At 40.7% G+C, this 22,632-nt stretch overlaps 1 protein-coding gene across 1 annotated transcript in view; it reads right to left on the reverse strand.

The window, feature by feature from the left end:
* Positions 1–955: 955 nt before the first annotated feature.
* Positions 956–22,632, reverse strand: part of ALPK2 (alpha kinase 2) — a 32,137-nt gene continuing 10,460 nt past the window's right edge. The window contains exons 2-10 of the mRNA XM_082497430.1: positions 19,255–22,114; positions 16,597–16,744; positions 14,515–14,642; positions 14,371–14,406; positions 12,010–12,284; positions 11,798–11,886; positions 9,626–9,843; positions 7,665–7,713; positions 956–1,694 (exon numbers count right to left, since the gene is read on the reverse strand). Of these exons, the coding sequence (XP_082353556.1) occupies positions 1,460–1,694; positions 7,665–7,713; positions 9,626–9,843; positions 11,798–11,886; positions 12,010–12,284; positions 14,371–14,406; positions 14,515–14,642; positions 16,597–16,744; positions 19,255–22,114 (4,038 nt within the window). The 3' untranslated portion in view covers positions 956–1,459. The remainder of the gene's footprint in view (positions 1,695–7,664; positions 7,714–9,625; positions 9,844–11,797; positions 11,887–12,009; positions 12,285–14,370; positions 14,407–14,514; positions 14,643–16,596; positions 16,745–19,254; positions 22,115–22,632) is intronic.

A 22,632-nucleotide genomic window follows, 5' to 3' on the forward strand; every position in this document is an offset into this window, starting at 1 on the left:
TTTTGCAGGTGACCTGCACTTTGCTCTAAATTCCATTGAGAATTGGAATTGACCAATTGGAATTCCATTGACCTTCATTCACCACGAAGGGAGCCCAGGATGACAAGCCCAGATGTTACATCTACATTGCAGTCAGAGGAGTTTCAGTCCCTAGTGTCAGCTAGTCCCCAACAGTTTATCTCTTACTTGGCACCCACTGCTTATCAATACAAAGCAGAACCTAGTCTGAAATCGCTTTTATCTTCCTCAGCACTGATGGGACTGTTACACACAGGTATTGGTTTCTGGCACCACCTGTTATTTAGTAATCGCAAAGGGAGAAGAAGTCTGACAACGTTCAGTGTTTGTATTCTGTGTTCAGCACTGCAGGTTGGGTTTTCAGCTGCCACCTCCAGTAAACTTATTGCAGTCCTCTGACATGCACAGTTCCCTCGTCTGGCTGCAAACCTCCACATAAGCTACATGTGTGTTTAAAGGAGCACAGTATCTTTGTTCAGTTCTGGCCCTGCCTCGGCATTTTGGATAAATCACGAGTCTTCAGCAGACAGGTACTGGCCCAGGGCACCCATCATGTTCCTTCAAAATACAACTCTATGCTACACAGAAAAGTCATTGTACTTATTCTAGTTGAAGATGCTGCAAAGTACTGAAATACCCTCTGTACGTAACGGTTTATCTCAGATGGTAGCTGTCTGGCAACATGCAGACTCCAAGCCCCTATCCTACAATAAGATTGGTGCAAGCATGACAGTACTGTGCCACGGTGCTAACTGTAGATTCAAGGAAGCTTGCATCGAAAGCAAGGAATTCTATGGAAACTCACACAAGTTGCCCATCTTTAAGCTGATGACATCACTTTGTGAGGACCTTAAAGACGCTGGCTAATTTTGTGGGGGCAGAAGACAGATATGTCCAAATTATGAATGGCTTTGTCTTGTATTAAAAGACATGTAAGTGGGAGAGAAAATACAAGAATAGGATTATAGTAGGATTACAATGTGGAAAAATCTGGGAAAGAAAACAATTTCTCTATAGCAGCCTGAGCAACAATGCTTTGCAAAACTTTTACTATGTGACATCTTAAATATATTGATGTTTACGTAGCAGCTGAACCCCCAGGGTCACAGTCACAGACACACAGAAGGGAAGACATTCTCCAGTGACCTGTGGTTCACTCAATGTCCAAGATTCAGAATGTGCAGACACCAATACTTAGAAGGGTTGTAAGATAATCCAGGCAGATGGCTTAAGTTTGTCTTCAAAACCTTGCCCCGGTGTTAAATCTCAGGTATCGAGACCATAGAATCAGCTCCTTTCTTTGTTGCTGGCGTCAGCATCAGGATGACTTCAAAATAGTGTCATAAGGCAAAAGACTGAAGTTATCCCCCCACCAGGGCATTGGTGCCTATCACTGCTACGTATCTTCAAGAGGAGTTTTCACAAGATGGGACAGTGCAACTCAGTGCTCTGAAGAAATGAAGTCTCTAGGTTCTTTTGCTTTCTTGGGCACTGTTTTCTTTAGGGTTGATGAGTTTGGTAGATTTTTACTTTTGATGGATGTTGCTTTCCTCTGTCTTTGATGAGTGGTTTGGAGAGATTTCAGTCCCAGCATCTCACAGTACTTATTGCACTGGTGGAGGGCTCTGAACTGCTCAATGAAGGAAATTGAGCAGTTGCCTTTAAAACCTTTGTATCTGTAGCAACAAAGAAGAAAAAAGCCAAATGGGATTTCAAGATTCGTTTTCAGCACAGGGAGGCAGCGTATGACTGTTCACTCATAAGCAACTTGAAAACATTAAGCAAGTCTCTTCTACCCTAATTCCACCCTAGGAGGAAAGAAATCTCTTTGGCGGATAATGCAATTCTGAAAGTTTCTCTAGTATATATAAAAGGTAATATTTATTGCTTACTCAGCACATACCAAAATGGTCATGTATATTGGCAGTCCCCCTTACAGCCAAAAGTAATCTATACATTTTGCTGCTGCTTTTAAATAGTCACAATTGTGTACCCATGGAGGATGGATCCCAAGTTATTTCAGACAAGCTATCGCAGCCATGATGATGAAGACTTTGCAGGTAACTGTAAGGTGAACAGCAGACCTTAATCTTCTAAGGAATTAAATTATTACTGGTGGTTAACTTCAATAAGGAAAACTAATTTGGAATTCAACTTTCGCATCGTAAGTATTTAGTAGTCCTTTTTGTCTTCTCATACCAATATTTTATTCTCGGGTTCTTCTTTGAAGTCAGAGTTTTTGAATGTTAAATATGTATTTCAATGAAATAAACCTCGAAATGTATTTTACTATTATTTGGCAAGTGAAGCTGCCAACCAGACAAGGTTACCCTCTAAGTTAAACAGGTAGTAAGCCTGCACTGCTCTAGAGAAACCACTCAGCTTGCTATAAACAGCCAGAGGAACCTCAAGGAGTTAATAATATTTCTTCTTCCTCTCTTCTCCAAGCAAGTTATGTGCTTGTTTACCCAGAGGAAGTTTAAGAGGAGTGCCATTGTTACTTCAGGACCATACCCTGGAGCTCAGCAAGATAATGAACTGTTCTCTCACTCCTTTGGAGAAATAATAGACTTGAGACTTTATACTTGAGCTCCTCTTCTGGGGCCATCAGGTGTATGCTCCAGACACATCAGCAGAACATACGTTCCACGGGCAAAAACATGCCTGTGCTCAGCAAGAAAATCTGTTTATATCAAGCATTGATCCTGACTCCAGAAACTAGTTAAAGCAGAGCAATGCATTATCAGGAAAGAGCAATACCTTAGACTGAAAAATTCTGATTAATTTATCACAAATACTCAGTTAACCATTGGGTCTTTCCAGTGAGTGCCAGTGGCAACAACAGCTGTTGTTACAGCACCTTCCACTGTCCTGGTGTGTCACTGGATGCTGCAGCGGTGTGTGACAGACGCAGGTGCCGCTGCGGGAGCGATAATCAGGCTCTGCGCAGGCAGCCCCTGGGCAGCATCTGCGTACTCCAGTATCTGACATTCTCCCTTTCTGCTGCAAGACTGACTGAGAGGCCCCATTTCCCCTGCACGTTGTGTAGGTGTGTTCTGGCAGAAATACGAATGATAAGGCACCTCCAGGGCTATCAATTGGGTGAGAAGTTTCACTGCACTGAATGCTGGCTGTTTTGTCATTTGTGGCTGCAAAATGACCACACGCTCCTTCTCTTGCTCTCACCTTCTTTTTTTTCCCTAGGTAGCCATTTTGTTGCAGCTAAAGAAAATTTCTTTGTGTCTTTTTCTCATGCTATAAAATTCTGATAATACTCATTTCTTTGTGGAAATAGTCTTAGAAAGAAAAAGTTGAGCTAAAAAAAAATCCACTTTTCTCATGAAGTAAATAGAAATCTAAGTGGCTTTCCTATTGGTATTTGGTATTTCTCACTACCCGTATGTCTTTGAAAGAACATCTAAACAAAGAGCAGAAACAGCAGCATTTGCTCAGATGATAGTATGAGACACTTCACATGAACAACTGAATGCTCTGCTAACTTTAGCTTTAGAACTCAACAAATGCCAGAAATATTTGCAGTAAAAATAAGAGCATGACTATCTTGTGAACAAGAGACAGAACATTTATATTAAAAACACGTGATTATTTTTTGCTCCTAAATCCAGCCATCCTCATTTCCCTTCTCTTAAAACAGTAGGTGTGCACTTGACCTTGTGGCTACAGATGCGGCCCAGGTAACACTCCTTGTCCAGTTTGGAAGTAGAGAGCCATGAATAAGCCTAGTTTGGCTCTGCGGTGTGCAGACAGCCCCAAGTCTTACAGCAGGCCAGAGAAAAACTAACCAACAGATGTGAGACCAAAGTTTTGCATGTGAGTTCTCCCAGCTGTTTGCTGTTTGTTAGTCACTGCTTCCACAGAGCCCCCCTTGTGCGCTTCCAGACTGCATCATTTGTTCTGGCCAGACCTAATGACCGTAGCTCTGTTGTAATTTGGCAGGACTTGTGAGCTTAATTCAAACCATTCTGTGCTGTTACAGCTTGTGGTATGTGTAACTGGAGAAAGATCTCCATTAGTGAATGGCTTCTAAATTGTACGGTCTGTATTGCGCTCATATGTTTTGTGTTCAATAACACCAAACGATTGACCATTCCAAGTCTTGAAAAATATGAATCTGTCATTTTGTACAGCATGCACTATTAATTCACTGACTAGATGACTGATAAATAAAACCCAGACAGAATTCCATCTCCCAAACTTGACAGCTGGGGCTTGGCCCAAACCAAATCTTCCTTAAATCCGAAGGGGGAATGTTGGATTTGTCACTGGGCTTAAACTCCTCAATGCCTCTTGTTGCCATGTTGAGTAAAACTAAATTTGCCAATGACCTGAAATCAGACAGACTTTCAGATCCACATTTGGCAAACAGCACTCCTGTTAATCATCATGACCGCAGGTCACCATGTTCCCGATTCCTTCATCTTTGTGTTTACTGTTCTTGAATAAATACCTGGGCACTTGTGCACAGCTTCTAAACTGGCTCACTGTTTGCACTTAGAAGCCAGTCACTGTGTTGTACTATTTTTGTTTACGTTGGCCAAAGAATCTGCTAAATAGCTTATTTAAAGGATTGATTGCCTGACTCTGGTGCGCCCCTGTGGCTATGTTAAAGATACGTTCCAGGCTTTTCGGTTTCTAGTTAGGCTTCGCCCTCTACTGACAGAAACTGTATTGCAGCTACTTCAGCGCATTAAACAAATGACCCTTTGTTGGGGTTCGTTTGGTTTCCAATTCACTGGTCAAACAGACATAGAAAGGAGAAAAGATCAAAGTTACTTTGAAGAGTGCTAACTGTTGAAAACATCAGTCTCTCCACAGCCTTTACGGGAAGGAGGAGAAAGATAAAGACAAAGGAAACATAAATGCTCATCCAGAAATGTTTGTTCAGAGTTGGAATGTGAGTCTGGACCCCCCAAAATATCATTAACAGCAATGAACAATGCGGAATATAGGTGCAAAATTTGAATATATGCTGTTTATTGTGCTTGGTTTACAAGAAACACTGGGGGATAAATAATGGCCATGAATAATTCATGACAGTTGCCATATTGGCTTTTGCAAATTCATCAATAACAGTTTGTACTACGACAGATTATTTGAAAGCCTGAGCATGGTGGGGGTGGGGGACACAGATTTTTTTTCTTTTTTTTTTTTCCCCCCTGATCACGAGTTTAATCTTAGCATGAAATTAGAATTGTATTTCATTTACATTCCAACCAGGAACAATATGAATGTTTTTCCATTCATCAAGGATCACAGAAACATTTCCCAAGGATATTTTTCGTTTGCCTTTATGCGACTGGCCCAGGCTTAGAAGAATTGGAGGCAGAGGACCTGTCTGTGATCAGTCAGGTCATTACCTCTGCAAAGAGTGGTTGAGGAAACTATGGGAATTTCTATAGGCAATTACACCAAAAATCAGCTTTGTATCTTCTCTAACAATACACTTAAAATAATGACAGTATCATACTACATTTTTTTAATTAAGTAGGACCATGTATGTTCTCCCCAACATGCGAGACAGACAATCTCTCATCAGCACAACTGCACACTACCAAAAGCAGCAACAGCCAGCAATACAGAGGAATTCTGTGTACTTGTTTGTTTTCCCCATCCAGGTTCACAGAATGAGAAATCAAACTACACATATTAATGCAGAGGTGTCCCTTCTGGGAAAGACCATAAAAGAAAAATACAGGACCAGGAAAAATCTGTTGTCTTGTAGCAACATCATTAGCTAAATGACAAACAAAATGATACTCAACATTTTCAAGAGGCTGTTCATGCAAGGAAATAATATTCCCTTATATATGAATGAGGTGATCCTCACTATAGCTTGCACCGCATATTCATTTTCTCACTTCACATTCCTCTTCCCTAGACCAATATGCATTTTTATAGGAGCAATTTCCCATAGTGAGCAGCACGGTAACATCCAGCATTTCTACAAAACTTCTGATTCCAGAGAACAGCGTTGCCTCAGTAAAAGTTTTAGGATTTCTTTGTTTTGTAACAGGATGGTGTAATTTAATTTCAACTGATTTCACTTTGGATCCACAGCTAAAAGGGTAAATCAATGTAAGTTTTGAATGGATGCCAGCATGCAAATGTTAAGGATTTTCCCAGAATATTCTGGGGTCAATTTTTTTAAATAATTTAAAAGATATTGTTAGGTTTTTTTCCCGTACCACGGGTATATAGACAAGCTCCAGTTTAGTATCAAGATTGAATACATGCATTTGGATCTGTTGTCTTTTATCAGATTCTTAAAAGAAGAATATGAATTTACAGCATTGGTCACAGGCATTTACACCCATCCTCTTTCCCTTTCCATCAGCCAGCTGATGTGAATGCCTACACTGCCTCTTTCTATCAATGGCTCTTTTGGCCTGTGGTATAACGACAAGCTTTAATTAACAGAAACTTTTGAGAAGTGGAGGAAAGCTAGAACATTACAGGCCTGTATCTTTACACACATGCTGAAGTCTCCCCAAAAGACCCGAAGCCATTGCAAAACTACCAGGAAACAGGCCTCTCTAAATATTATGAACAGATCTTTTGTTATAGCTCAGAATTACTGCTTTTGAGAGAGAAGGGAAAGAGAGACCATCAAATCCCTCAATACATTGCATTTTTTATCAGATAAGCAGCCTATACAAAGCTAAATGGACGTCTTCCCTCCACCCATGCAGCTGACAAGAACATGGGCTCAAGAAAAGCTTACAGTCACTGCCTGCTATAGGAAGAAAACTAACTCACAGAGTTCTAAACTGAGAAAAGCTTATATAAACTTATATATAAACTGAGAAAAACTTTATAAAAGCTTATGTCATAAATATATATTCTAAAGCTTTGGCACTTTTGCTGGCTGCAAGAAGGATTTCAGCTCTGTTCCCTCAGGTAGTCCCTGCAAATTCCTTGCAAAAAGGGCAATACAGCCTTTGGCCCTTTCCAGGGCATCTCCTTCTCTAGTTCCCACAGTACTGTGGCAGACATCCTCTCTTCTTCCAGTGGAAGAGTAGAGGGGAGAAGGGTCACCTTGACTACTGGCAGCAGGATCTAGTAGTCGGGGTAGATAGGTATAAGCGCTTGTATTTGCATTTGCTGGGGCAGGTGCTAGTGAGTGGAAGCCCAGCTGGAGCTCTGGCTGGGGGAGCATGCTGGGGTTTGAGGAATTTCCTCCATCGTCAGAAGCGCCGGACAGCGCAAACACCAGCTCTTTCATTGTACCCCAGGCTGGACTCAGTGTTGGCCCTGCCTTTGCAGCCCTACCTTCCTCCAGCTGATGTAGCACCAAGCAAAGTGCCTTACCTGCTTGTAAGCCACCAGAGACCTTGATTTCACACTGGAAATGCCCTTCGAATAAGCCTATTTTAAGGGAGGCATGGAGGAAAAGCAAAGCCCAATCTACAGTGTAGCCTCATCCTTTTAGAACAAAATAAATGTGTTTCCCTTATAGGTGGATTCTCATAAATATGAGCAAAAAGAAGTTAAGAGTCAGATGAGAATTGTTTTCTTCCAAAGTTAAAGCAAGACTAACCAGTGCACCCTCCCCCAACATATTTACACTGTGAAGAGACTGATGTGTAAAGCAAAAGCATGCTGTTGAGAAATAATTTTTCACTCACCCTTTGGCCAATGTTGCTATGCCAACGTCAGTTAACTTCATTCCTACACCTACAAGGCATCAAGGAAACAGAGCTTATGTTACACCAGGATGTCTAGGAATATCTTCAGATTTGAGCGCACCATATATAGAGGCATTAAATATTATTTATTGATTCATGTTTTTAATTTTAATTATTTGTCACCATTTTCCAAAACATTTTAAAAAGTACCCCAATTAAAAATAGAATGTTTGTGCTCTGTATCACTAGCTATTTCTAGAAGTCGGTCTCATACCAGTAGTTTACAGATAGCAAGGTGATAAATAGAGCATAAATTGTTTCCTGTGCTGGATAGTCAGTGAGGGGGAAAGAGGGGTTACAATTTGATGACTGCATTTTAAGAAACATACAGAATCTTTGCTTATGCACCTACCCTGAGATGTGTATATTTATTTATGGGGTTTGTGATTTTGATGCTTTGCAAACTTGGACTACAATGTTTATCAGTAGGAATGCTATATTCGCTTTGCTCATCAAAAGCACCAGGTCAGTCAACCTTATTTTTACTTTTTGGGTGAGAGATCCAAAATCCCTTTTTCATTCAGTATTTCCAAACACTGGGGGTTTTTAACCTGTCCCTTTATTGACTTATTGACTTGTTTATAGGCAAAATCTAGTCCTGTAGTCTGTGATTTTTTCTGTACAGGAAAATGATGGTCTCAAGACCAGTTTCCTTGGAGAATACCCTCAGAAATCTCAACTGGTATGCCTCAAAAATGCAGCCTACATACTCAAATGCAAAGATAAGAGAGGAAGGATGTTTCTCTTCAACAGCAGCAGGTATATTGTCCTTTGTGGCAGCAGTCACTACAGAGGGTCAGATATAATTTCTGCTGTCGTGCTTCCCTCAGGCTAGGATTTTGTTCTTTCTTCTCCCTTTAAATTACTTGAGGGGTCTTGTTTAGATGTGTTGTTGTGAATTTTCCTGCCTTCTCTTGTTAACATGGGATATTTTCCAAGATTCCACCTTTCTTTGGTTTTCTTTAAGAAAGGTCTGTCTTTCTCTGTTTCAAATACATCTATGCATACTGTGTCAGATACAGGCCAGCATTTCAGCAGTTAGGGGTCATGACCACAGGACCACAAGGGCAGCATTCAGTAAAGGTGAGGAGGGCATTTCTTTACCACTCTTTTTTTGAAGGAATGTGTTTCTTCAAACCTACCCCGGACCTGAATGTGGAGCATTCCACTGTTGAGAGACTGTTGGTAAGTATTTAAATACAAGAAAAAGTGAAGGCTTAGGATGTCATTAACAACTGAAGTCTTTCATTCACAAGACATTTCATTAACCTCTGGGAAGTGAGACAATAAGCCAGACGACTCAATATAAGTGTCCTGATTTACTAAGGGGATATGCGGAAGAACAACTCTCCCGTTAAAAGTGTAAGGTTTGTTTTTTCTTTTCCAAACTGTCTTCTTATAAGAATATAAGCTAGGTAAAAATTCCCCTTCTCTGCTGATTAGATAAACATCATAATACTGCACAGGTTAATACATGTTAGCCCCTGCTGCCACAGTGGGCAATTCATTAATGACTTTTTGTCCCCTAGGGTAACACACATACAAACAAACACAGTGCACTTTAAGAGGCTTGAAGATAAAATATCCTAACTGTCTCTCCTGTCTTTTGTTCTGATCTGCATGAGATGCTATAAAAAAACGCCACAGGGCCCGGGTACTGCCCACAACTGGAGAAGACTGTCCATTACAAAGTAATGGGAGGAGCACAATCAGCATTGCAAACAGGACACAGAGACCCAACAATAACATTGCTCAGAAATAAGTCTCTGGAAGTTCTGTGGTTACAGGGATTGACTGAGAGTGGTCACCGGCCAGGATCATGGGAAAGCCATTTCACTGAGAGTGGTCACCGGCCAGGATCATGGGAAAGCCATTTCACTACCCCCACTCAGACAACTCACCTTGCAGGTCAGTGACGAGCAAGCTCCCATTGGTCTTCTCATACACCCAGTGCTGGAAGGTGCAACACTTCTGGCCAGCCTCTGAGTCTCTTCTCAGGAAATTCACTTCCTTGCCATCCCTGACAGAGTATTTCACAAATTCCCCAACCAGCTCCTCCTCCACTGTCGCATAGGGGATGTTATTAGCAGGGCGATGAACAAGAAAAATAGGAATGATCCTGAAATCAAGGGATAAAAACTAATAAAAACCAGAATTCTGTCCATGAAGGAGTAAGAAACAGACAAAGTGGTCAGCGATCTCAGAGAGTGAATGAACAGCTATCAAGTATAAACCAAGCCAGAAGACATCCAGATAAGATTGGGAACTTTTAGGTAGCTCTAGAATATAATTGCATTATCCTCTTTGTGCTTATTTCTTTGTATTATTTACTCAAATTTAAACTTTTTCAAAGCATGCTTTCTAATGTTGTCCTACTACAGCCCAAAACCTAAACTCTGCGCAATAAAGCGTGCTTGCTTATTTGAGAGTATCACTGCTTTACCTGCTCGTGCTGACTGACACATGGTTCAGTCTTTGTGAGGTGTTCAGCACCTGCAAATTGGATCCACTCCAGAAAGAGCTTTGCCCAAGACCGGTGATAGTGGAGAATTTCTCAGACTAGACTTCTAAAACCTGACACGTCCAAAATTAGCAAATACTTTTGATAATGAAAATACAAAGCAAATAACTGACCAAAAAGTAAAAGGAAACAAAAAAGTCTCTGGAAAGACCATCAGATTCTCACGACAGGTTGGCTCAAGTGAAAATCTAGAATCTGGAGATGCTTAGGCTTTGGCAAAGTTTGCACCCAGGTCAGAAAACTTCAGCTAGTTCTAGATGAAGTTTTCAGGAAATTGCAAACTTGAAACAATCGGTCTTATTTTATTCATTTAGAAATCGAGCTAGTTTAGCCAGAAAGACTTACAAAGTTTTGTAGGAATCCAAGCTAGGTCCATCTATGTCTAAAGATGCACCATGCCAAACACTTGGGGTTTTGGGGTTTCGTTTGGGGTTTCGTGGTCTTCCCAGAGAGTAAGACTGAATGCGAAGTGATAATGACAATAGTTTGGAAGGAAGTATCGGTCTCACTGGCAACACGACCTTCTCGGTTACCAAAGTTCCTGCTGTCTGGAAAGCAGTGTTCTACCTCACAGATAGTCGTCTTCTGTTTGTACTTACACCAGAAAAACTCAAATTTCTTGTTAGGCAGCACTCTGATACTACAGTGTAAGTCTCCAAAATTAAAACCTTAGACTAAGCAAAAAAGTGACATCAGTGTCTATTAGAGTGGAATTTAATACTGCTCTGAGATAAGGTAATTTTGGGAAGCCACTCAGCTGGAGCTAGTAACAGACCATAACTGTATTTCATCAGCTAGCTCACGAGAGCTCCTAGCAGCATCTCAGAAGAAATGGGGGAAATGACTAAAAGATTTCACTGCCATCTCCATCACAATTTCTAATCCTAAAAGGTGGCTTTAAGGAATCACTCCAGAGGCTGTGTTTTAAGGGGTCCTTTTTTTCAGGGAATCAGTGCAGCTGAACAGATCTTGTGTCATCTAAACTGAGATGGAGATTTAGCCTGCTGTCAAGCATGTAGGTCTTATCCTTGAAGCAAGGCAGATGGAATTTCAACCATCCGTTGCAAATTCAACTCTACACAGTAGCCTGACACTGGAACAGCAAATCCTTTGAAAAAGGTCTACTACCAAATCCTCAAGGTGCCACTTCCAAGCCTCGGAGGCAGAGGTGAACCTGTATTGAGCTGTTAGTGTGATGTACACATATTCAGGAAATGGAAAACTTCTCAAATGAAATAAACCAGTTTTTGGAAAAACCTAGATTCAGAGTTTAACTTTTTGGCTTAAGCCTCAATTTACAGAGAAAACTCGCTTAAGGAGTGACTTCATACCAGCTTCAGAATGATCATGACTTCTCTCAAGATTTCATTTTTAATGGAAAGTTGGAAGGCCAGTATTATTTAGGTCATGATTCCAGCTGTAACACCGTTCTCAGGTTTACTCTTTCTTCTTCTTTAATAATTACTCCTAGCAGTCAGTGGGCAGCTGTGACACCGGACAATATATATATGCATACGTGTGTATGTATATAAAAATATATATATATACTCACTCTGGTACTTCCCCAAAGCCTTCCAAGGGCTCAGCTTCAGCTGCATATATCTTTGCATACTCTCTTGCAGTATTTTGGACATAGCATTCCTGTATTACAAACAGATACGCCTATGGAATATTACTCAAAACATTTAACAGATCACCTGTTTGAATATTTGCAAGACAACTTTTCCCCACAATTCTTGCTTACAAAGGACAGGAGAAGCTTACCTGCAGCGCTAGTTTGTAGTTCTTTTGAACTAGATCATCCTTACTCTTGGTCCCATACGTGATAGCATTGTGCACTTTGAGAACACAGGGGTGGCCAGGGCTGAACACTGGCACGAGGCCTTGCATCACTTTACTTCGGAAGGCTTTCCGGTGCATGCCTTCACCAAAGTGAAGCTCTTCTGTAGCTATTACACCATGCAGGTTCCCACCAAAATAGCTGTCACTGATGAAATCTTCTCTGAACATGAGCTGCATGAATTCAATTTCTTCCACACCTAAAAGACAACGCCACTTTGTTCTGCACAACATCCTGCTGCAGTCACAGGGAAAGGGTGGACATGGGAAAACAAATGCATCTTTCCATACAGTATTAAAGAAAATGCTCAATGGAAACAGAATACATGGCCTCACATGTGTCAATATGGGGTTGGGACCCGGCTCCTCTAAATGTAGCCTGTTGCCTCTAATGTCTAAAGCCAGCATGGAGAAAGTGGGCAGTTCAGGTCCATAAGGAGAGAATACAGAGTGTAGCAAACCAAAAACAGAGGTAAAGATCACAAAAGCTAATAGTTTGGGGGTTTTTTTAAGCTTGTTTAAAAAAATAAATAAAAAATTAAAAAAAAGTGTTGTTTTTTTTTTTAAAATGTTAGGGGAGTTGTAAACCAGAGCTTCAAATGAATGGGAAGTAAGTCAAGCTGGCTGAGAACATAAGAGGCATTGAGGTCATACAGAGACCCCGCCAACTCTGTTTTCTTGGGAAGACAGAGCCAGTAATAAAGCTAATGTGCAGCAGTGTATGTAGATATGAATTTAAAAGTAGAACACAGTTCTACACCCAATGTGCTCAGAGCACATTCTTCTGAAGCTAGCCTGTCTTTTCTGAAAAGACAGAAGTTGCTGGTACAACCAGAGCTTGTTTCAGATTTCAGCTTGGAATCTTTTCAGGGAAAGATTCTGCCAACATGTTCATAGAGGCACTCAGCTGAAAGAGATCTCAGTTCTTATCCAATACAACCACGATGGAAACATGCCTTTCCTAGTCCCAACCACATTCACTACATCAGCTCCAGTGCTGCAGACTGGCACGTTAAAGCATTTATTGCTTTCCAATCTGGCAAGCACCAGCTTAAAAACAGGTTCATTAGCAAAGGCAGAAGAAAATAACAAGATTTTTATCTCATAAGTGATTTTGAATAAGAACGACATTTCTAAAAATGACCACGATAGTTTCAATCAAAACACAAATACATCAATTTTAGTGACATTTATATTCAGGAGAAATTAGTAAAATAATATTTCTCTTACCCCACCTGTGGCTTTTGAAGGGACCAGTAGCATAAGAATGTGTGCTTAAGTTACAGCTGAAATCAAGCAGGACTATTGATTTCACCCTTTAAAATGATCGTTGGAATACAAACGGAAAAAAACTACAGGAGGGGAAGTGGTTAAGGTTAAGCACTGAGAAACTAAAAAATTCTAACTGCACTTCAAGTCTCTCTAATCTTAACATTTCCAGGAACATCAGTGGAAAAGAGACACAGGAGAACCAAAGGTGTATGCTACACAGCAATGAAGTCCTTCCAGCTCCCCTTTGTAGCTACCTCTGGTTTAGACGCTGTACACTATTGCCTGTCTTTGAAGCACAGAGGAAACAGTGCATGTATAAAGCTAGAATTAGAAGGCTCCTTAACTCCACCTAAAATTCTCTGTTGGTCAAAACTTATACAGTGCTGTTATATGAAGAGTCCTGTCTTTATTTTAACAAGGGATTAAATGTTTAATTTTATTCTTCTAGAAAAAGAAAGAAAAATCAATGGGCCGAATGAAGTACTTGATTAGTACAGTGTATTCAGAAATGATAAACCAATCGCAATGCACTGTCTATCTTTAGCTGCAGCACAGCAAGACATACGCCGAGTGTGATTAAACACAAGTTAACATATGAGGAAAGCATTCCAAATCTTCATGCCCATCTTTCTGTTGGGGTAAAGTTACATAGCAGGTGACTTGCAAAGACCATGCGTGCAAACATCACTGGCAAGTTTTTCTGCCAAAAGAGCTTTCAGTGCTCTATGTGTGGCTGTGTCTCTGTATGATGCGATGCAATGCTATTTTCCTGTTTACTGTATGTGAAATGCTACTGCATCAAGCTAACGAGAAGTTACACAGTCAAGTTCAAAACAATAGTTTGTCAAGGTGGGTACTCCATCACCCTGCACAAACCATCCCATCCTACACAAGTTTCCCATGGGATAACTGTCAAAATGTCTCAGTCTGATATATTTTTCCATCCTTTGTTCTATTTGGAAATCAGAAGGAACCAAGATTTGAGCACACATTCAAGAAGATGCATGTACTTACCTTCACAATTCTGAAAACTTGAGAGATGTTCCAGTACTACAAGGAAACAAAGAAACAGATTTTGTAGTAAAAAAAAAAAAAAAAAAGAATGGAAACTGCCATTGTCATTATTATTATTAATCAAAATTATAAACTGGGATTTACCTTCAGAGGTCAGATTAAACTCAGCAGTCACCTTTCCATACATATTATTCAAGCAGCAATAATACATTCCCTGGTCTTTGTTACTGGCTTTAGCTATTGCCAAAGAGACGGGAGAGTCATCCTGGGCACTGTAACAGAACATGTTAATTTTCTACATTAATACTTTCAAAAGATCTTTCCTGATTATTCCATGTATCTCTCCTCCTGTCCCTGGAATTTCTGTCCCTCACTGCAAAGACTGATTCAAATACGATGCAAGTAGACAAAATATTTTATTTCACCTTACTTAGAAACATTCAGCCTATTACGTGTCTCACAACAGATGATCCTACCACATTCTGGGAGAAAAGTACCTCAATCAAATCCAAAAATTATTAAATCACACTGAAAGGCATTCTAATATTCCTATCAATATCACGGCCAAATATATAAAGTATGGTCCACCCTCATCGTAAAATATTTCTTCCTTACATCCTCTTTCAGTTCAAAACCATTGTCCTTTGTCCTGTCATTACAGGCCCTGGTAAAAGGTCTCTCTCCAGCTTTCTTATAAGCCCCCTTTAAATACTGAAAGGCTGCAAGGTCTCCCCGGAGCCATCTCTTCTCCAGGCTGAATAACCCCAACTCTCCCAGCCTTTCTTCACAGGAGAGGTGTTCCAGTCCTTGGATCATTTCTATGGCCCTCCTCTGAACAGGTCCAGGTCTTTATTGGGCTGGGGAGCCCAGAACTGGACACAGTACTCCAGGTAGGGTCTCACAAGAGCTGAGTAGAGGAGGAGAGTCGCTTCCCTTGACCTGCTGGCCATGCTTCTTCAGATCCAGCTCAGGATAAGATTGGCTTTCTGGGCTGCAAGTGCACATTGTCGGCTCATGTTCAATTTTTTGTCCACCAATATCCCAAGTCCTTCTCTGCAGGGCTGCTCTCAATCTATTCATCCCCCCGTCTGTGTTGATACTGCGGAATAACCATGTCAAGCTCTACATTGCATGTTAGTTGTTTCAGCAATTAACTTCCACCACACAAGGACAGAGAGTCTCCCACATGTTAACCAAGGGTGTTCATGGTTTTTGGCTGGGTGCTGAGGTTCAGACTTCATTTGATCTTTTACAGGACTTGAATGTTGGATGAGACTGGTTATGAACAGGCTGAGAGAATTACTGGTGATGTAATGCGAACTACGACCAATAGTAATGCACTGTGTGAAGATATGCTTCTTAATTACCCTGTTTAAACTCATTTTTTGCACCTATCATACTAATCCTCTTAAGAGGTACAAGAGTGAATCACTGGCATATTTTCCCAAAAGCTATTTAGAAACTACCTGTCCTTCAGAAACATTCACTCACTGTCGTGGTTTAGGCCAAAATCCACTGCTGGGGACATGAGGGAACCCAGATGGGACCGACAGATGCTCCCCTCTACCCCTCTTCAAAGAGAGAGGCAGAGAAGGAAAGAGACTTAGGAGTTTAGAAGGAACTAAACTAGTTTAATGAAATATTAATAACAAAATAAAAAGAAATAATGAAAAATATACAAAACCGTATCAAGTTCCCGAGATGACAAACACGACACTGGCTGGCACTGGGGCAGTCCCAGCTGGACTCAGTGACGGACAGGAACTGGATTCCGGATAGGCATTCATGATCGTGATCACAGGCAGACGAACAGAGTCCTCCTCAGACGTCAGCCATTGAAGGAAGAGAGCTGACCCTTTGATCCCTCAGCTTTTATACTGAGCATGAGGCAGGTGGGATGGAATACCCTGTTGGTCAGTTTTGGGTCACCTGTCCTGTCCGCTCCTCCCCGCAGGTGGGACCCCACTATGCTTTTCCACTTCCGACCCTCCAACGGGGCAAATAACAAAGTTGGTTGGCCGTGGGGGTTATAGCAATGAGTATAAGCAGAGCCTCTCTGCATCCCGTGCCTGGGCATCAGCTATAAACAATTGGTCTGACCTCTCTGAGAGAGTGGACACTGTCTGCACAATATGCAGTTAATTTCAGTAGTTAGAAGAGGCCCCGCTAAGAAGCGAAGTTACTGAACAAAATTGGTTCTGTTTTCCCTCAAACCAGGACACTCACCTTCTCTGCAGTCGGGCTAGTAACTTGGAATCTTTAGTCCATGTAATGGTGGAGTCGCCATGAATGTCACCAAATTGACAGCAGAGCTTAATATTTCCAGAGCAGTCAGGGAACAACTCTGCTTGGATTTTCTTCAGCAGCTTGGGAGCTTGAAACAGAAGAGCCACAGTTTAGGACTAGAAGATAATGATGGTTTGGCATTTTAAAGGAATCCCAGAACGATTTGCAGATGTTAAGAATATGAATCTGACAACACTGGTAAATAATTATAATTTATTCTGATGCAGAAACCAAGGCTTTAACATATAGAGGCTTTAAAAGGCTGATTCAGTGCACCACACAGTCAATGGAAATGTTTTCAATGCAAAGACATTTTGAATTTATGGAATAGGACCCAAGGGAAGTTCTAGCCTGAAAAGGCATCAACATAAAATAACTTATTAAATCAAAATACATTCTCTCTGACTAAAAGACCAGCTCGTTTCATCAGTAAATAAGACACCACAAAGGTACAGCGTACCATATGGTTACATAATGAGACTTCACATTAACTGAATACTTGTAACTAGTAGATTTTTTTAACAGCCTTTCAGAGAAAAGATTTTAAGTCCCAGGAGATGCTCCAAGGTGTTCTTGGAACATACCTAAAACACACTGCCAGGATGAGATGCTTTGCAAGATGCAGTGATGGCACCACTTCCTTTAAAATGCTGCTGGAGGGAGGAACCCACACTTGGTGGTTAGCTATTTGCATTTGGTAATGTCCGCAGCCTTTGCTTCCCTTTTCAGTTTCAAAGGATTAACTTCCCACCTTGAAAGAAAGTCCCTACCTTTCCAGCCATAGGGCACAGCTCTCGCTAAACGTTGACCATCACGCAGAACAAATCCAAGAGTCATGCAGGTTACAGAAAGAGAGCACTGGTCAGTCTGGGGAAGGTCCTGACAACCTGGTTCTCTGCTAAGACTGGTTTACTGGCTCAGAACTTTTCAGCATCTTCTGCACGTGGGCATGATGTGAGTGGGAGAATGAAGAGTACTTGGAAAGAGAGGGAATCAACATATACTTAGGGAAAGGTTTTGGGATCATGACACATCCCTGCGCTCAAGTGAGACATCCATGCTAGATGTAAGGGATGTAAAATGCAAGATGTTATGTTTCCTACTGTGTTAATTCTGTGCTGCTGCACTCTGAATGAGCTGGCATGACACATCTCCCTCGGGGATCCCATTCCAGCACTCTAACTTTCCCTGTCTGATGCTGGATCCAACGTGAAGGGTCAGGCACCTGGAATTCACTGCTATGTTTAACTTGTAGTCACTTAAGTCCTTAGGCCCAAGAATCTTGCTGAATCAGGGCTAAAATGACACAGACAGTTATGTGACAGAACTGTAAATAGAACTAACGCCTCCAGATTCCCTGCTCTGACCACAAAGTCGTCCCTCCTGCAGCTGAAAATAATACAAAAGAGAACACTGAGCATATACGAGACTAACCATACCAACCTTCCCATAATGCTGGGCAAAGGTCCACACAACTCTCTGAAGTACAAACATACATTCATTTCAGACTAGACTGAAGCAGGTTACAAGCGGGTTAAGAAAATTCAGATTTATCTGATTCAAGCCTGAACGTTTAAAGCATTTTTCAAGCATAGCCTCGGGTAGATGGAAAAAACAATTGCTTGCTCTGCTTTGAAGGAATGTGTCTCTCCTCCTGCACTTTTGGTTCTCTGGCAAAGGACACGTCTTCAAACAGAGAAAAGTTGGGGCTTTTTTAAATGTGATTGGAAAAGTAGAACTCTCATCAGACCACACTGTAATTAGAATCTCTCATAGTTGTGGAAATTACCTTTAGTCACTGTTCAGTCTTGCTCTGATCTATTAAATTATTTTATGATGTGAATATGAAATGTAACATCAAAAGGTAAAAATAAGACCTTGGTCCTTGCAAAGTGTCCATAGAAACCACAAATACCTCATCTGTCTAGCTGTTACACTATTGCTACTCCTGTCTGCATTTTGTTCTACCTGTTAGCAACCTCCTAGAGACTCTGACAAGCAACCTGGATCCCATTTCAATTAGATGTTTTCTATGTCAGTTTAATATTGTTAATTTCATCAGTGTCACTTACGACCAAGAGTTGTGAAAAGGAATGGAGAACCAGCCATCAGTCATCAGATAGGACTGCAAACATTATGTTTATCAGTGGCACCATACTAATAACAATAATACTTCGCTAGCAATAAAACCATTTGGTACCCAAGAGAGGGTAACTGCATTTGGGAGCCACAGTGCAGAAGCATAACTGGGAACACAGCCCCACGGGAACATAACAACATGCAAGTACTGGGCCTGCAGTTGCTATATTGTGTGTAATTATGTGGTCCCACAGAAGTAACTATTTGAAACAGGTTAAAAAGTTCATAAATTGAATATATTTGCCAGCTAGGAAAAGGATGTTAGGGAGGATTCAGCTCTATGGCACAGCAGTAGTTACTAAGTTCACAAAACTGGAAATGAAAATCATTGAGAGCAGGACACCTTTAGCTGATATGGTTTAGACTAAAGGAGGCTTGCAGTGTGTTTAACAAATTTGAATTTTGTACTGTAGCCAGAATGATGGGAAAGGACAGAAATGAAAATAATTTTTTTCTTACCTTTGCTATCCTTTTTCAATATTAGTTTCCTTTGCTCTTTTCTGTCTTCCTTATGAATCATGCCTGCCTCACTCTTCACAGACTTTTTAATACTGCTAGGATCATTGCTGACATTTCCTCTCTCCTCCAGTCGGGGTTTTTTTGACAGCATGGCTGGTGGTAATTTCTTCTTAGCTCCAGTAGCAAAATGCCCGCTTTTTGCTGTGTCTTGTTTACATTTGATGGGCTCAGGCTCAGCAACGGTTGGTGATGTCTGGTAGGATTTTGATCCTTCTTGATTTCTTAGCCTTTCCGCATTGACTGGGAATGGATTGTATGTGGTCGATGCTAAGGAGAATGGCTGAGTTCTGCTGAAGGGTGGTTGCTCTTGAAAATACTGGTTGTTCCCTGAACCAACTGGTGGCAAATTAACTAAAGCACTTACTATGTTCTCTGATGTAAGGACTTCTACATCTTTACCACACTCAGTAGACTTCATTGAATTATCAATCTCAGTTAGCTTGCTGGAAGAGATAAAGTCAGGACAGGACTGTTTGGCACTAATATTCATAATCTCTCTCTGAGCCTTGGAGATAATTAAAGTGTGCAAAGGAGACTTTGTTTCAGCTTCATCTGGGTTATATTCAGTAGGTCTTTGAATCTCTTGTTTATTTTCACACAAGACTGCTTCCTCCTTGTTTTCTTCAGGTACCCTATGGCACTGATCCTGCAATGTTTTGCAGAAAGTTTCCAGCGTACTCAAATTTTCATCTACTTTGACCACAGTTTGTGCAGATTCAGTTTTTACATGACTTCTTGTGCCAGGACAGCCTATTGCTGATGTACTGGTAGGAAGGCCCTCTGACTGGCATACAGGTGTGAAGAATGGTAATGCTGCTTCTACAGTCAGTTGTCGGATATCTAACTTATTACTGAGATCTCTATAATCCTCATTTGCTACGCTGTGGTACTCATTTTGAGCCTTTCTAGGCAGTGGGCTACTAACTGATGTTTCACCTCCAGATGCATCTGTGTCATTTTTTGAAGAATCCGTTTTTAACTCTTCATCAGACTTAAAGGTGCTGTCAACAAAAAATACATGCTGTTCTGATGTATCATGAAGGGAAACTGCAGTCTGACTCTCTGAAACATGACTAACTCCTGAGTCACGGGAAGTTTCAGACTTTTGTTCATCACCTACGCATATCTCTCCTGTTTTACATGGTTCACATTGGGGCACTTCTACATAAAAATCTCTTAAAAATGGATCCTCGGAAGAGGGAGTGAATGCCGCTTCTTCTTTTTCTATTTCTGTCAGTTGGTCTATATTTTGGAGCAGATTCTTATGGGTTACAGTTTTGGGAGTCTTAATTAAATTAGGCGATTGCATTAGGTAACCGTATTTCTGTGCATCAGAAACAACTTGAATATCTTGACAGTCATCATTTTTTGAAAGATCATAACTGTCAGAATTAATGTCACTTTGTGCATTCGAGTCTGAGAGATTTCCATTTTCATGTAAATTCTCTTCATTATTTTTATGTATGGTGTTTACAGATGGGTGTTCTTCATGTGTAAACTGACTGGGGAAAATATCTTTCTCTTCAGGGAAATAAGCCAGTTCTTTTCTTGTTGGATAACAGTCTCCAAAATTACAACCTTTACCAGTTACAGACTCATTTATCAAGGATATGTTGTGCTCAGTATGAAGTAATGGTCCAACTGTCCCATGTGACTTATCTGCCACGTAAGCTGAGTATTTTTTGTCACATGCTAAACTACTACTCTGAGCATTTTTTAACCTTTGAGGAGAATCTGCATCACATGCTTGTGAAGCACTATTAATGGTAAGCTCTCCTTTCCAAGCAACAGTCATTTGAATGGATCCTTTACTGTCAGTTAACTTTTGATTCGGCTTCTGCTCCAAGCACTCCCCTGTATTTAAGATGATACTACTTGCTGAAACGCAAATGGATGGTGTTTCCGTTTTATTTCCAGTGGTAGAATCTAAACATATACCATCTGTTTCTACCACTTGTGCAAGACAAACATTTCCCATGGATGCACTGTTATGTGCTTCATCTGTTTTAAGTAGGATATCAGAAACAGTGCAGTCTTCCTTCTCTGTTCTTTGTCTGCTAGCTGGTTGTGTAACAGGTTCCGGCTCGTCTATCAAATTTATTGGCACAGGATGATCAGAACAGGTCTCCTGTATGAAGTTCAGTTCTGTGACTTTGATATCCGTCGGCCTAATTTCTAAACTTGTGATCCCCTGGTTTTCAAATGGGATTTGATAGTCTGAGTCATCTTCATGAAGAAGTTTCCACAGCTTGTCATGCACTGCAGATATATCAGCATCTCCTTTGCACCCAGGTTCTCCAGATTCCAGGACTGACTTGGAATTATCTTGACACAGAGATTCATCACATGATGGACTACAGAGAATATCTGTGTCGTTGCTATCGTGTGAGTCAAAACTACACCGTTGCTCTCCCTCCCTTGGCTCATCACATAGCTTTGCAGAAGACAGAACAGCACATAAACATTCTTGTTTATCAGGAACAGAGTTCGTATCCCACAAAGAAAAAGGTGAAACATCATTCTTTGATTTGTTGCCATTATTAATAATCTTAATTCCTTGTTCACAGAAGACTTGTTGGTGACAACTTTCTCTCTTATCACAAGCAGCATGGTGTTGAGAATAATTCTGTAAATTCACATTTTTTGCTTGTAATGTCTTTTCAGTACAGAGCATTTCTGAAGCTGGATGGACAGTTCCTGCACTCTCACAAGTCATGAACGTGCCTTCCTTTTCTATTTCAGGCTCCATATATAGTCTCTCACAATTCTGAGTAAAGATTTTAAGATTAGCCCCGTGATTCTACAAAGAAGAAAAAAAGACAAATGTAATTAAAAATTAGAATTGCTGCTTGACACAGGCCTGAACTAGAGTCCTGCCCTGAAATGTACTTTTTTTTTTTTAATATTTGTCAACAGCAAGTTTCTGACATGTAGCTATCAACCTAGTGGATTGAAATCAAACTCCTGGGTCTTAACAGCCTTGAACCCTGGTAAGTTTCAGATCTGGATCCAAATGCTGAGTAACATAGAATTCAATCAAGATGAAGATCAATGACCGATATAGTCCAGCTAGTTAAAACCAGATAAAATAAAACAAAATAAAATAAAATAAAATAAAATAAAACAAAACAGTCATGTCTATGCCTTTTGCTAACAGTTGGAATGTCCTACCCTACTTACGTAATTACTACGTAATCCAAACTGTTGAGTTTCTGGACCTACCCAGACTAGTTTTTGGGGAGCTTGCCTTCCCCTTTGCTTCCATCATGGGTCATGGTTACCTTAACTTTCCCAAAGATGCTTTCTTTGTACATATCA

The sequence above is a fragment of the Vanellus vanellus genome (assembly GCF_965231255.1).
Source record: "Vanellus vanellus genome assembly, chromosome: Z".
NCBI lineage: Eukaryota > Metazoa > Chordata > Aves > Charadriiformes > Charadriidae > Vanellus > Vanellus vanellus.